This window comes from Embiotoca jacksoni, unplaced genomic scaffold (genome assembly GCF_022577435.1).
Source record: "Embiotoca jacksoni isolate LCO1_2020_lvr unplaced genomic scaffold, fEmbJac1.0.p SCAF_8, whole genome shotgun sequence".
Classification (NCBI taxonomy): domain Eukaryota; kingdom Metazoa; phylum Chordata; class Actinopteri; family Embiotocidae; genus Embiotoca; species Embiotoca jacksoni.
Window position 1 is genome coordinate 12,573,169 of NW_027185436.1, and position 15,452 is coordinate 12,588,620.

At 37.5% G+C, this 15,452-nt stretch overlaps 1 protein-coding gene across 1 annotated transcript; it reads right to left on the bottom strand.

The window, feature by feature from the left end:
• Window positions 1–144: 144 nt before the first annotated feature.
• atp6v0a2b (ATPase H+ transporting V0 subunit a2b) lies at window positions 145–13,841 on the bottom strand. Its single transcript, XM_069178079.1, has 20 exons — window positions 13,315–13,841; window positions 12,916–12,994; window positions 12,389–12,486; window positions 11,342–11,479; window positions 11,108–11,205; window positions 9,595–9,721; window positions 8,298–8,380; window positions 8,092–8,185; window positions 7,137–7,349; window positions 6,613–6,763; window positions 5,813–5,952; window positions 5,545–5,702; window positions 5,297–5,387; window positions 4,227–4,345; window positions 3,900–4,110; window positions 3,648–3,767; window positions 3,410–3,529; window positions 3,172–3,289; window positions 2,420–2,591; window positions 145–2,311 (listed from the first exon to the last, which is right to left on the bottom strand). The coding sequence occupies exons 1-20, from the start codon at window positions 13,429–13,431 to the stop codon at window positions 2,209–2,211; spliced, it is 2,550 nt and encodes an 849-aa protein (XP_069034180.1). The 5' UTR covers window positions 13,432–13,841; the 3' UTR covers window positions 145–2,208.
• Window positions 13,842–15,452: the final 1,611 nt, after the last annotated feature.

Consider the following 15,452-nt stretch of genomic DNA (forward strand, 5'->3'; position numbering starts at 1 on the left):
TCGCTTTGTTTGAGGATCTGGTACCTACAAATTACTGTTTTGAATGGCATGGTGGCCCTGTGGTTGCACATGACTGACTACCAAATAGACCAATTGACAATCATAATGAATAAAATAAAGAAAGACTAAAGTTAATGAGTGGAATTTAGCAACATTTAATGATCAAAATAAGTTTATACTGAAAAAATTATATTCACTTTGGTGTCTTCTATTACCTTTTTCTTTTCTTTTTTTCAATTTAACTTATCGTAACACAATATGTTAGTATTTGTTAGTGAACCTATTTTTTTGATTGTTTTTTTTCATCTTTATGTATTAGATCAATACAGTAACTGCTATTACTGGAATGATATTTCAGTAAGGTGTGTGTACATTTAAAACAAATCCCCTCAAAATACAGCTGCATTTAAGAAAATCACAGTCAGCACTTTTAGAACCAGGATGGTACACAAGATTTAAGGTTAAGGTAAGATTTGGTCTGTATATGCTCAAAGACCTCAAACATAGGAAAAGGATGAATTCTAAAGCATGACTTCCATGTTATCTACACCCAGGAACAGTACGAGATGCATTTATGGGCTCGAAGAGGGAAAAGCAACTCAAAAAATACAATTTATTATTGAAACAGGACAATTTTCTTCAAAGAAGTGGAGCATGGAGTGTTTGTCACTGAAAAAACATGACACTTAATAATCGATAGCAAAATTATGACTGCATTTGAAAAAAATTACAATTACCCTTCAGTTGACAATTTAGTTTTAACTAACCAATATTTACAACTGAAATATCACTTGCCCAAATAAAACAGAGCTTGCCACTCGTATCATCAAGATTTGACGCCATACTGATCAAGTACAAATACTTGAGAGAAGGTTCTGACTATCTTAAATGCATGGTAGCATCTCTCTGTATAAAATTGTGTTACCAGTGAAAAAGTCCAGACAATTCAATAAAGCAAGAGTGATGACAATGAAGTCTCCTTCTCTTTGAAAAAAAAATCCCAATACCAATTCCATACAGTATGAACAACATCACAAAATCAGCCAATAGTAGTGCCTGACATAAGTACATAACCCAATCTGAAGATTTAATACAGCCCTATCCACTGCGCTGAAAATGGACATGGGATCTTTCAAAGTAAGGGGCTCCCAACCAGCAGAGCAGAGTCAACATATCAATGACTTATGTTTTCCATGCATGGAATGTTCAAATGTACAGTAGGTGGCAGGAGCAAAGGCAACACAGTGAATGCATAAAAATTATATTTCCTTAACATTCATCTGAAATTCTGGTGCAACTTTTTAAAATAAATTAAAAAATAATTCTGTAAAAGTATATACATCTCATCACACATCTGCCTAAACACTCTTCAATCATGAAAAGTTAACGATCCTTCACTGTGGTACCATAAACTAGGGCTACCAGGGAAACTGAAGAAAGATATAATAAGGTGTCACGTGGTTGTACTTCTGTAAGGCAATCGGTGCACCAAAAAGTTGAGCAAGACCTATTTGACTGAAAGGTGGCTCGCAACCGAGTGTATGGAAACCAAATCTGCCAAAACTTTGAAAAAAAGTTAAAGTAATATAAATAATGGCAGTGGAGAAAAGAAGATTGGGGAAACAAAAATGATTAAAGTTAATAATTTTTCTTGAAGGAAAAGACATGTTATTTTACCGTTTCTCTTATTTAATCAGGAAATTTCACAAAAAAAAAATTCAAAACCATTGTTTTCTGCGCAGCCAAACTTTAAGGCCCTCCATTTTGTTATTAGTTACATTATCCAATACTAAGATAATATATCATTTTCTATTTATTCTAAGTTTGGCAGATGTGATTCTCCATAAAATGACATCAACAACGGTTACCAATTGTATCATGTAAAAATTTGATGGCCAGTTGTAAGTATGAGTTACACATCAAATCCTTGCCTCACATTTTAACCTCAAAATGTTCAGTAGTGATGTATACTGATCCTGGTACAAAATACCCTTTGTTACATGAATTTCCAATAAGAAACACTGATTTCTCAACAGCACACTCTGTTCGGTCTGTGTTCTTGAAACAGTTGGGAGGGCCGTGTGCTTCATTTCAAAACTTTTGACTCACCATACAATTTTCTTTAAATGACAAATTGTTAAAAGCTGAAAATAAATATCAGTTGTTTTGGCTAAGTTTACCACCTAAGAGAATCACAACAGAGTCCCCTCACAGTAAGCCATCGTGCTCAAAGCTGGAAGGCAGGAGAGAAAAGGCAAAGGGGCAAAACTTGACTCCTGTCCCACTGTAGAATTTATTCTGAAATTCCACCCTGAGGGGAAAAAAAAAAAAAATAGCAGTTATGAATATAAAAACATGGATGTCATTCAAAGCACATTGATTCTGACGTTAACACAAGTACTTGAGCAGTTGTTCTTACCAGTGTAACCGGAGGGCATGAAGGAATGCAGACAGACCCTCCATTATCAGGAGGACGGACACAGTGAGAACGGCAAACAGGCCAAACACGGGCACCAGGAAAAAAACTCCGAGGCGGGTGTCCATTCGTAGTCCTACTTGCATCACCATGGCCCACAGCACCTCTGATAGCTCTGTGAAATCAGGGAAGTGAGTATGTGCACCGCCCATTCAGGAAAATACGACAAACAGAGATAAAGGGGACATGCCAGTTAACAATATACAGACAAATATCAGGCCTGTCAATCATCTAGACTCCAATTAATATCTCCGCTCATCATTGTTAAATGACTTAAGGGTTAAATTTAATTGGAGGGACTAATGAGGTGATCTAAAGAACTGCTTTATACACATACAATGTGAGAAAATGCAGGGAATAAAGAAGGAGCCACAAATTAAAAATGTCATGTTATATTTTGATTTCATGTCCATAAGATCAATAGCAGAAATCTAGTCCGGGTGACAAATAATGACATTTTCAAGAAAATGTATTGCATATCTGCAGGTTTATGTATAAGCAGATTGCAGTGATTGGTATCTGTACTAACAAACTCTAGTCTGCTGGAGGGTAACTGAAGACTTAAAGTTGTTACATTGTAGAAGAGAGACAAAATTGAGAAGTGGCATTTTGACCTGGCATCAAGTATGTGCTTGTAAAAGCTTCAAGGAGAGACACACTACCCGTGTCTTATACTGTAAACCATCATTACTCACGGGCATGTGCGAGGCTCAGAGCCCAGAGCCTGAGGTAAGAGGCTGTGTTGGAGATGCAACCCAAGCAGTATTCTATAGTGTGAATGGCCTGATGAAGGAACTCATCTGCAAAGTCAAACTATTACAACAACAACAAAAACTGGATTCAACATCACAGGTCAAAGCTAATAAAAAAAAAAAAATGGTAACATAGAAGGAATTGTAAGATGAATGGATAAGTGTGGAGTTATTTGCAGACCTTCTCTGTGTGGTGCTCTCCACTGGTGGAGAGATCACTGTGACTGCTGCCCTCCTCCATGTCATGAGCCCTCATCAGGTAGAGCTCCTCCTCACTGTTTCGCCGCACACGCTCATATCCCTGAGAACACACAGTCAAACAAGGTGTAATTGAATGTTTACACTCAGAACCATTATTTGGAGATGTTTTTCACATTCATGCACATATTCATAGGCAGACATGTGTCGTAAACCCTCACCCTGTACATTCCTAGACGGGGGCTTCCATTTTTAAGCCAATAAAGGTAGAGAGGTTTCCCCACTAGTAAAAACGGTACTGAGAGAACAGCAATGACCACCAGAAATATCTGCAGGCCCATCTGGAAGAATGAAAACAACATTTCATTGTTATGATGTCTCACTGATGTCTGTAGAGTACTTTTACATTAGATTGAATCTGTTCAGTAAGAACAGAGGTACTGGAGTAACAGAGCTTTGGATGAGCTGTTCACCTGTCCTGGGTAGAGGGGCTGCACTGCATCATCCTGCATGAGGAACATGTTTATGAAGTGGATGAGAATGCTTGGGGCCTGTCTGGAGTTCTCAGCAGAGAAGACCAGCCACTTGTAGAATATCATGAACGCCAGGTAGCCAAACAGACACAAGAGGAACAGGAGCTCAGGGAGAAATACCAAGTACAGCTTGTACTTCTTCCTAAAGTGTCTGTTTTTGGACAAGAAGAAGAAAGACTATTAAAAACTATAATATTGAGGGCTTTCAAAGATTTAAAAAAACAACAACAACAACAACAAAAAAAACAGCAACAAAAAAGTACTTACAGGTGATTGTAAGTACTGAGGATGACCCCAAAGCTCATGTGTATGATGCCCAGTATCACTGACATCTTCATCTTGTAGGAGTTCAAAAATGTAAGGCGGTTGGATGCCAAGTTCCAAATCTTTGAAATGGAGAGTTGACATTTTATTCGTTGTGACTGGTGAATGATTAACTCAAGCAATTTTATTTAAACCAACTAAAGAATAGCTAGCTGTGTTTTGTTCATTGCTTAAAGCCATGTAAGCCTGGAGGGGCTGTAGTGATTTTATCTTTATACAATTGATGTAATAACTTTCATTCCAGGAATTGGACCCTACTTATTTTTAGCACACAATGTGTGTTCCTGTATGACTGACATTACTGATAATCAAGCTACTGTTTTTAATAATGATGCACTGATCAAATTTACTGTACTGGCCATAAAGATGACTGCTTTGCATTAAAAGCTGTTACTATAAGAATATTATATTAAATTGAATATTATTAACCTTTGCAACAATAGGATCAACATTTTATAAGTTTATACAGAATATTATGCTATCAAACATCAACTCTTAGTAAAGACCTTGAAACACAAAGGAGCTGCTTAACAATTTGAAACTGAACTGTATCAGATCGTTAATTGTCATCGCAAATACCCTTTGTTTGGGGATCAGTATCAATATCAGTAGATGAAAGGTGTGACCGGTACATCTACAGTTCTTTACTTTGTATTCTAGTCTTAATAAAATACTCCTGTATAATGACAAGAGCAAAAGAAAAAAATACTTTGTTGGCTAATTGTGTTTCTTTAATTCCCTGTGTTAGAGACAACGAACCAAATGGTTATTATTCAGTAAAATCCATAACATGTGAAGTGCCCACTCACGTCGTAGCCCGTAAACCATTCAGAAATCAAATAACTATTTTGTCTATTATATGTACAAAAATATGCTTGTATGTGCATGCATGTGTGATTTTGGGGACATATTACAGTGCTGTTTACGGTGTTTGTGAATATGATGAAGACTTTTTGCAACAAAGATCAAATCTGTGTATACATGATGGCAAGCTTTTAATATTGTCTACTCACTGGGTCAATTCCCAGAGGGTACGGCCCCTTGAAAACTCCTGTAACATTCGGATCCAGAGTAAGAAAACGATTCCCATAAACATCATCCATCCTGTTAGGCACAAATAAAACCATGCGTGTGTAACTAAGAGTGTGTTTAATGTATGTGATTAGAAAACAAATCCACAAATATCTTGTGTTTAAATTTTGAAACACATTTGACCATTTTTACTATTACAATGAAGTCCATCTTCTCATTAGTCACTCACTTCCACACAGATGCATTGAACATGGCCTTCACACTCCATCCAGACCCAAAGATGTTGAGGGACTTTGAGAAGCAGTCATTGTATATCAGGCCAGTGTAGATGGAGAAAAGGCCCATCATCAGAATGATATAACGCCCCTCAAAGAATGTGTTCCAGATCTGAAAGTACACATCAATTCTCTCAGTTACACTTCAGACATATTGCTATTTGTTAAGTAACACAAATAATGTTTCAAATGGCTGTCGTTTGCTTTAAAGTACTCACTGACCTCATTCCTGGTGTTTTTAAGTTTACGGTTGTTCTCATACAACACCATCCAGGAAGCAAATAGAGCCATGATAGCTCCATGACCCAGGTCCCCGAACATCACAGCGAACAAGAACGGGAACGTAATGATTGTGAACGGGGCTAAAAATTGGTGGGGGAAAAAAAAGTCAATATAAAGAAAAAAATATAATTAAATATGATAAGTATGAATAGACAAGATCACAGCACTCATTGTTTATGAGAACAAGCAAGAAGAAAATACTAAACGACAGCTTCACTCGTCATTTCAGTTCAGGATATTAAATTTATCAGTAGCACAAGAAATGAAAGCAACAACAGTTAAAACAGAAAAAGAAAAGATACACTTACACAAAACTTTCTGAATTAAAACCAGAAAGATCTGTACATTAATCATAGAAAGACTTTATTACAAAAAGTAGTGTGAAATTCCTAGACTGAGTCCATGGCCAAGTCTTTCAAGCAATTCACCTTAATTATGGATTAAATTTTGGTTACATTATGCAGGTGTTATCATAGGATGAAGAGTTCAAATTTGAAGGGTTAACTTTCTTTTTTTGTGACTTTTTTTAAAGTGCATGGCCACCTTGCTGTCATCTCTTTAACTTCTGATGAAGGGACCTGGCATCTTTTAAGATCTCCAAACTGATAAATTTGGATTTCAGTTTGGCCCTTGCATGTTATTTTTTAAGTTTAATCTGGTAATGCATTTTTGCGTCATTTAAAAAAAAAAAAAAAAAAAAAAAAAAATTAAATTACAGCAAGATTAAGAGTCCCACTTACCGGGGTTAACCTCCCTGTAGGTTCCCACTCCGTAGGCGTCCACGATGTTCTGGAAGCCAGAGGTAAACTTGTTGGTCCTGATCAGGGTGGGGGGAGTGTCGGTGGTGGGGATACGATTGACAAAGGAAGGAACTGTCGCTCCACTTTTTCTCTGAAACATCATTGTGAAATATCTGTGTTAACATGCGAGTGTGAGAAATACAGTAGCTATAATGCTCCATTGTGATGATATATGATAAATACACCAATTTTGGAACAGTTATTCTCCATAGTTTCTTTATCTCAAAAACACACTCTGTTCTCCTCAGCCTACAAACAGAATTAACACCGGCCTTTCAGAACCCAAGTCATGTAAAATATGTTTCTTAAACTAAGTGGGCAAAATAAAAGAAAAGCCTCAAACATGACTTGCCTTCATGATGGCAATACCCCAGTTAATGAAACAGCTGCTGTGGTTAAATACACAGAAAAGCCTGCAGTGAGGCCAGAGTCAGGATAAACGACTCTATTCAGAGTTTGCTCACCGATCCTTCTTCTAGGGCTCTCCGCAGTGTGGGAATGTCATTGACAGGACACCACACCTCAGCGATTAGACACTTGTTGGTCACATCAAAACTGCACAGGTTCAGAATATAGTAGATGGCCTTCATTTTCTTGACCTGGATGACCCAGGTGTAGACGGATTCTGACGCCTTAATCAGGACCTGTCTCAGGTAGTCCTCTGTCCTATGAAGCACCTGGACACAGGGACAGATAAACAGGACTCACTGTGGTGCAAGGCATTGAAATATTAAAGACTTAAACAAATAAAATAAAATAAAATAAAATAAAATAAAGGTGACACAACCTGACAATTCAGAATTTCTCTGGTTATATATGGAAAATTACAAGAAAGAAAGAAAGATTTCATCAAGAGGCTTTTGTGAGTGTTTGCATGCATTAATACAAGAGATTAAGACACAATGCAGACAGGAGGAGCGGGGTGAGGTGGGGGGGTTCGGCTGAGGTCTGATGTTGATCATGTGCTACACGGGGTGAGCACAATTCTATTTTGCAGTCACAGCGGCTTATAGCTACCAAACGATTAACCATGCAACACAGTCAATCAGTATCTGTGACTGCAAAGGCTCACAAGGAGAACAAATGGGTAAATATTTCAGAAAATAAATCAGCCATTTCATTTTGTTCTTTGACCATAAATGACCAGTTCAAAAGAGAAATCCTTAATTGCATCAAATGTATTATGATTCACTGAACACAACATTTTCTACAAGCTTGTTTTAGAAAATGTTGTATTAAAAAAAATTACTTGGGAGAGTTCAGGTTTTAAATTATCTAGCTTGTATTTATATCTCAGGGAGATGACAGACAACCCCTTTATAAGCAAACCTGTAATGAATGACAAACAGAAGAACTACTTTTTCTGTCATGAATTAAACATCTGCATAATTAGATACTTAAAAAAAATGGAAGACCTACTGTGTGCAGGTCCTGAATGCGAGTTCTTAGTCCGTCCACGACATCATTCCTCTCCTCATTGCTACTGGGATAGGGATACAAGTGACAGTGGTAGCTATGGAGGGGAAAAAAAAGTCTGTTATTTACAAATCTCTACTACTGAAGAGAGAAAAAATAAGCGTAAATAAAGAGACGTAAGCCTGGAATGAAAGGTGTGCAAAAATTACCAGTCACAGATCTTCTTCACTTTCTGGCCAATTTGGTCTCCCCAGTAAGAGATCAGAAACACCACACTTTTTGTAGGCTCACCCTGCGTATAGACAATAAAAGGGAGTGTTATACATGTCATATTGTGTATGACACGCCATCGACAAGATATAGAGATGTTTCATTTGGCCTTGGGTAGGCTTTAAAGTGGTGGTCACGTTTCCAGTTGAAAACCTGTGCATTCCTTAGAAAGGAAGCAAAAACATAGGATTTAAAACAGTCTGTTCAATCAAGCTGTTCATAAACAAAAAAGTATTTGGAATTGGAAACTGAATTGAAATTGAAATGAAACTAGTTTGACCTCACAGATGCTAAAAAGCAGCTTTCTCTATCCAGTTTTTTTCCCCTCTTTTTGCGGGATTTTAAAATTAGCTCTCCAACAGTGAAAGTACTACATATACAGTATGTGTCTGACATTCCATTCATCAGTCGCAGCCCTGCATGCCAGCCTTCTGGTCAGGCAGAGGAAATGGATAAGTGGATTAGTGCTGTCACTGGGTATGAACAGACAAGATCACAGCGCTCATTGTTTATGAGAACAAGCAAGAAGAAAATACTAAACGACAGCTTCACTAGAGTCGTTTCACTTCTGACCCAGCTATTAACAAAGACACATTTCTTTGTCATTTTTACTGCGTTATAATACTTGGCACGTACTTCACAAACTCCTCTCACACTTACGCAAACAAAAGTGACATCTATATATTTTGTAGTAATATTCAACACTGTGGCATAGAGCAAATAATTTAAATATTAAAACTAAAATACAAGCTGTTTTGTATAATTCATATTTCACTAATATTCAGTATTTTTCGACGAGTAATTGATGGATCATTGCAAAGTCATCATGGCCTTGTAAAAAGCAAAAATATGGTGTGTATTTATATACATATGTAATGGTTTACATTATTTAAAATCAATTTTGATCACACTTTTAAAAGTTGCAAAATTCAGTACAAGGTTGTCTCACAAAAGTCCCTATTATGTGCAGATATTGACGTTAAAATCCAATCTGTCATTAGAAGCATTTCTTGGATGAGGTTCAAAAGTGTGTCATGAAAGTTGATTTACTGTAAATTAATCATATTTAAATAAATCAAGTTTGTTACCTTGCTGTACCAATCTAATTAGCTGGCAAATAGACGAGTTAAGAGGTGAGATATAGATAGAGTATGCGATTAATGCAAATGTTCCTTCTGCCTTCTTGGTTGATATATCAATATCACCGTAATTCAGGAAAGACTTTGAATAACTTACTGTGGTTGGATCATCCAGGTACTCCTCAACCTCAGCATAGCTGAGGATGGTGTAGCCTTTACATACTCTCCAAAGCATCCGCTCAAACGCTTCGATCTTCACCCGTTGAATAAGCCCAGAAATGAAACTGCAAGACAATGAGAATGTTCACAAACAGCCCAACATGCAGTATGTGCAAAATAACTGGATCTTTAACTTTCAAAATGACACAAATATAATAACATAAAACCAAAAATACCCTTTACAAAAAAAAGTTTTCATTCATAAACATTGTTTATGTTGCTTTGATAATTACATTTCCAAATTTGAAAAGACTCTGTGCAAGTCCATCACATAAAAAAAACGTCTATGAAAGAAGAGTCAATTATTGTTATATTCCCGTTAACTATGAAGCCATTGATTTTTAAACTCTGGAGCAAACAGCTTCAAGGGATCGGTCACAATGATCGTGGCTTTGCTGTTAAAATCGTACATTATTGATGCCACATTGTGCTCACCAAGCCATAATACACACTTCCAGCTGTAGCTGTGATCCTTTCTATGTTGCTGAGTAGCAGTGTCACGACTGCAGATACAGTATATTCAGAAAGTATTCAGAGCCCATTATTTTTTTTGCACACTTTATTGTGTTGTAGATATAATTTTGAATTGATAAAACTGAATCAGGGTTTTGGGCAGACACCCAGAGAAGAAAATATACTGCGCAGGTTCCCTGTAACATGCATATTGTATCCTTCATGTAGGCTGATAATTCAGAAAATAAACCTCCCATAAAAACATTCTGTAGTTGTTATAGCTGACATTTTTCCAATCAGTTGATTTGATACAGTACTGCTCACTAAGTTTTCTCCTGGCACAATCTTTAAAGTGTTCTTTTGTCTTTGAGTCAGTACGGCTGTAACTTTGATCTTAATACAGTTAATAGTGAGGTGACTTACAAAAGGCAATTAAAACAACTGTGTATTAAATATTATTAAGGATACATCATCACGTAGACTATATGTTCTAATTTGTTTTTTTTTTAGGCCTGTCCAAAGCTCTATAACATGCTAAACAGTATGCCTGATGGATAGCAGCTAGCTTGCTAATAAATATTTGGTATCAACTTTGTGATGATTTAAAATGTTTAAGTAGTGCACTTACAACCATTTAGCTAAGTATACAATCTACGAATAAGGTTTTGTTTTAGCAAAATGTTGTTGGCAAAGAACCACAGCTGCATTTCAGTTATTGCATCCAGTGAATGTCTTGCCTGTTTATGAGTGTACTGTGAATAAAGTGTCTGTTGGTAAGACGACTAAAGTCAGACAGAAGTGACAGAGAACACAACTTATGAGGGAATAAAAGGGAAACTTGTCTCATTTGTAACTTTCTGTAAATGTGTAGCAGCTACCGTGCAACCAATATTTATTTTTCTATGATATTACTTACAAACCTGCTTTCAACACTAAAATAAATCAAACTCCCAACATAAAAAAAAACACATAATTAGTATCAGATTTCCAACCCTCACCCCAGTTTGGCTCCGAGCCTCTGCATGCTGCTGTAGTCCATCATTGTGTCTTTTTCTAGGAAGGGAAACTCTTCATATTGTACTTGTAGAGGATCTCGCTACAAGTAAAGATGTAAAAGTGTAAAAGAGAGAATTAACATGAAATCAAAAAGTCTGACTGCAACACTGTGTGGATTAACAAGATGAAAATGTGAGTGTAAAGAGTCCGGCTACATGAAAAAATGTCACACTAACCTCAGCAGTTCTCTGGAAAAAGTTGCGGGTGATGCGCAGCATGTGTGTGTACTCTGTCAGCTCCAGCAGATTCTTCTGTAGCTTCTCTTTATTCCTGGTAACTTCACTTAATTCTGCCTCCAGCCTCTGCAGCTGCTCCTGTAAATCAATATATGAGTAATACATGACAGCAATGATCAGTGCATGATTTTAAGTTGATTTTTTTTTTTTCTGGTATTGCTAGGCGATGAAAAGAAATTAAGGTTTTATTTTTAATTCCTACCTAGCTAATGTAGAAAAAGTCCTATTGTCCCTTTCCATGATAATAAACATACAGCACATCACAAAAAAAAAAAAAAATTCCAGCATAAGCTGGAGATATATTAGTACCAATTTTTTTTTTCTGAACTTTAAAGAACCATGGGTCTTTGGGTCATGATATTAGCAGTCTGTGACTGCAATACAGAATACAGAGGCTATATTGCCTGTAAAAATATGTGCTTAATATGTTTTTAAAAAGTTACAGATACTGTACAAAATGATATGCAATATCTTACAACTGTAAGGGTATGTAAAACTCATGTATCAAACTACAATTCATGGTCCACTGTATCATACTCCATCGCTTCTCTCTCACGTTCCAGCTCCTCCTCCTACAGTCTGATGATTAGTTGCCTAATTCTCATAGGACCACATTCCTCATAAACAAGGTCAATTTCTGTTTTACCATTGTTTTTCCATCAACTATCATGTTTTTTTTGTTGTTGTTTTTTTTTTAATGATGAGAGCTTTGCAGACAGAAAATGTGAATTTGTTTTGTTGATAACGCAAGTTTTGTTTGAAAAATCGTACTCTGTGCCATAATACCTTCAGCAGAGTTTAAATTGAGTATTTTTAATGTGGCGATATATCATGTAGAGAATTTAGAAAATTTTACACCCCCATAAATATTGGGGAAATTGGTTAACATGGCATCCATTATTTCGATAGCAAGTTCACGATTTCCCAAAGTGACTTATTATTAATATTAATAATGTGAATAGCATTGATAATAAGCAAGTAACTAACCATTATAGGCATGACGTGCTTGGGTAAAGGAGCCACTGGGTTCACATCTCTTTCTGGCAGTGAAATATCTGCTTTCTTGATTTCCCTCAGAAGGTACCCTGTTAAAAACAAAGAGCAATCTTTTGTAACACACGAAACAGTTTTTACGTGTTCCAACTACCAAGACAAACCTTTGAATAACTGGATTTGAAACCAAGTCTGACAGTGTGTGGTTCTCTTTTTAATCTAATAATGCACGGACCAGTTAACCAAAGACTGTACTTCATTCAACTATAACTACAACCAGCTGACATTTCTCATGACTGTAGGGTCACTGGCTCCTAATTCAGCTGAGTGAGTAGATCTTCCGTGGCTTCATGTATTCTTGCTTTTGCCTCTCCAGTCCCGTCATACCTTTTTCTTAATCCTGTATTGGGTAAAGAATCTTATTTTCTGCCTAAAGCTTAACCTTAAATCCACTCAATAAATATATCGGGGTGAGGGGGGCTTTTTAGTAAACTGTACATCAAAGACCAATATATTCTTACCAAGGATTCTCTCCATCTCCTCACATTTTTTGATCTCATTGACATGTTTTCGCTGGAAGGCGTTGACACTGGGATTGAGCTGAAACAGGTCCAGGGGACATTTTTAGTCAAGCAAAGAACCATTAACAATCCTCATCATCACTTATCACTGATACAGAAGCATATCAACATCTGAGGGACAAGCTGTCATAAACCGTGCGGTAAGTACCTACACAGGCCATTTTACGTACTTACTTTGTAAATAAAAGTTACAAACGTTCATACATTCACACAATATGGACACCAGCGGGTGTTGTCTTACGTCTACCACTCTGTTCAATACTTTTTCCGAGGTTGGCAAACTCGGCAAGAACTTTCCCGAGTTCCAGGAGATTCAAACCGGTCCGTGTCGGGACTTACGTCTCTGAACTCCACCAGCCCCAGCTCTCCAAGTTCACTGATGCAGTCGTAGACAGACCCAGACTGCAGAAACAGCTGGGCCAGACACATCTCTTCACCTCGGAGCAGAGAGCTCATCGTGACGGTCGGTCCTGATGTTTACCCGCACAGCCGACTCCTGGGATAAGATTAGCAAGCCAACTAGTGCGGTTTCTGTACAGTGTAGGTCAACGGCGGTCAGTCAAGTTCTTCTTCGTCCGCTTCATGATTTGGCTCAGGTGATAATACAATATTTGACTTGCATAACGCGGACATTACACAGCTATCGTCACCGGAGCGGCTGTTCCTGGTAGCTAGCTAATTGGCTAGCCGGTCCTAAGCGCCGTATTGTTAAATTCTTGGATGAAAAGCTTGTTTCATCAACGTTGAGTCTGACACTGTGAGGCAAACGCTATTACGACTGCTTATCCCAAGATGTGGTGACAACTCCTTTCATAGTTTCTGAAGTTTTAGACGACAGCTTGCCATGTCCGCAACACTCCACGTCACTTTACTTCACACTGTTGAATACGATCAACTTCCACAGCAGTGACTGTACCTTTGACCAATGAGCGTCGCCCCCTGGAGTCTGCGCACTACGCATTCACTTTACCCACACAAGTAAGCCCTCAACGCTGTCTGAAGGTGAACGTACCATCCACTTTTTTTGATTTTCTTGCTCAGTCAGTTATTTACCAAGATATTCAGCTGTATAAAATCCTTGTTCTGTCAAGTCCCTTGTTGTGTTTATTCTGAAATGAAAATTCACAACAGAGAAGTTGTCTTTCTCGTCTTTTATTACTCTTGCAAGTGGAACCACAATGTCAGTTTGACTGGAATGAAACATGCTCACAATTTATTTCTACTTGCAAAAGTATCAGTTCTCTGAGAAAGACCTTTGTTACACAATGACTGTTAAGATTAAATTTTAACACGAGTTACAAACTAGTCACTGTCTCTATAAGAATGTGTCATTGTGTCTCTGGGACCTGAGGTGATCTTAGCAAGGTGACTTTGGTATTTCCCATCGCAGAAAGACCCACAAAATAGTGAAGCATAGATCTTTAAATGAAAAGATCTGAGTCAATTCAGTGGACCTGCCAAAAGTTAACAAATATTTCAAAATTATGACAGAGCTGCAGCCAGTTTTCCTAATGGCTCACAAGCCAAAACAGATGGGGACCATTGGTTTCATTTTAGGGTCAAGTTTTTCTGCCCTCAAACGCATCAACACCAAAAGGTATAAAAGTAAGGCTTGCAGCATCAGGAAAAATCTCTGTCATTCCTCACATGGACTAATCATGGTCATCCTGTCCAGAAGAAGCTTATGGAGCATCCAGGCAATGCAAGTCTTCCAGACTCATGAACAGTTTCTTCCCACAGACAGTCAGGCTGCAGAATTGAACTGCCTGATAGACTCACATTTTGGACCACTCATCTTTTACACCACACATACTGCACTCGCTTCATAAGCATGGACACTTTAATCACCACCTAAAGGAGTGATAAATGCACAGTAGTAATAGCTGCTGTAGACCCACGGCTGCTCTGCTTCTTCAGTGTTCGCTTCACTGTCTGGTGCTAGGTGTTTTAATTGTTATTATGTATAGAGAAGTGTTTTATACAAATTTATAGTCTGTTGTCTGTATTTAGTGTCCATTTGCACTATTGTCTGTTGTTTTTCTAGTTTAAATGTTGCACAGTGAGTAATTATGTTTCATTCCTCACTCAACCCATCTCTGTTGAGAAGGAATTACAAGAAAGTCGGGTTTGACTTAAAAGTAGGAAAACGTGGAAATACTACTGCTTAAGAAAATGTGCTTCAATAGTTATTCCTACTGCAGGAGGTCTAACAGTGGACGTGTCCAGAATCAGCAAGGAGCAGCAACTCTGTTATGATTGGTGTGTCTGCATGACACTAAAACAAGCTTGTGTTTCTGGAAGATGACTCTTTATGGGAACATCTAAAATATCAATAAATGTCCTGCAGCAATAAATAAGTTACAAAATTATCTGACCACAGATGCGACTGAATTCTAGATTAAATTAAAGGACTGCACAAGAGGCTGATTCATATTTCAAACCTTAATAAGAATGTTGTGATAAAACGTATGTTCTGG

What these genes read in the sequence shown, in the direction of transcription:
- atp6v0a2b (XM_069178079.1), bottom strand. Translation starts at nt 13,431, where the DNA reads ATGAGCTCTCTGCTCCGAGGTGAAGAGATGTGTCTGGCCCAGCTGTTT. An exon ending in AGCACGTCATGCCTATAATG is followed by an intron (nt 11,480 to 12,388) that starts GTTAGTTACTTG and finishes ATTGATTTACAG; the next exon opens with GAGCAGCTGCAGAGGCTGGA. An exon ending in CTCAGTACTTACAATCACCT is followed by an intron (nt 4,111 to 4,226) that starts GTAAGTACTTTT and finishes GTCCAAAAACAG; the next exon opens with ACACTTTAGGAAGAAGTACA.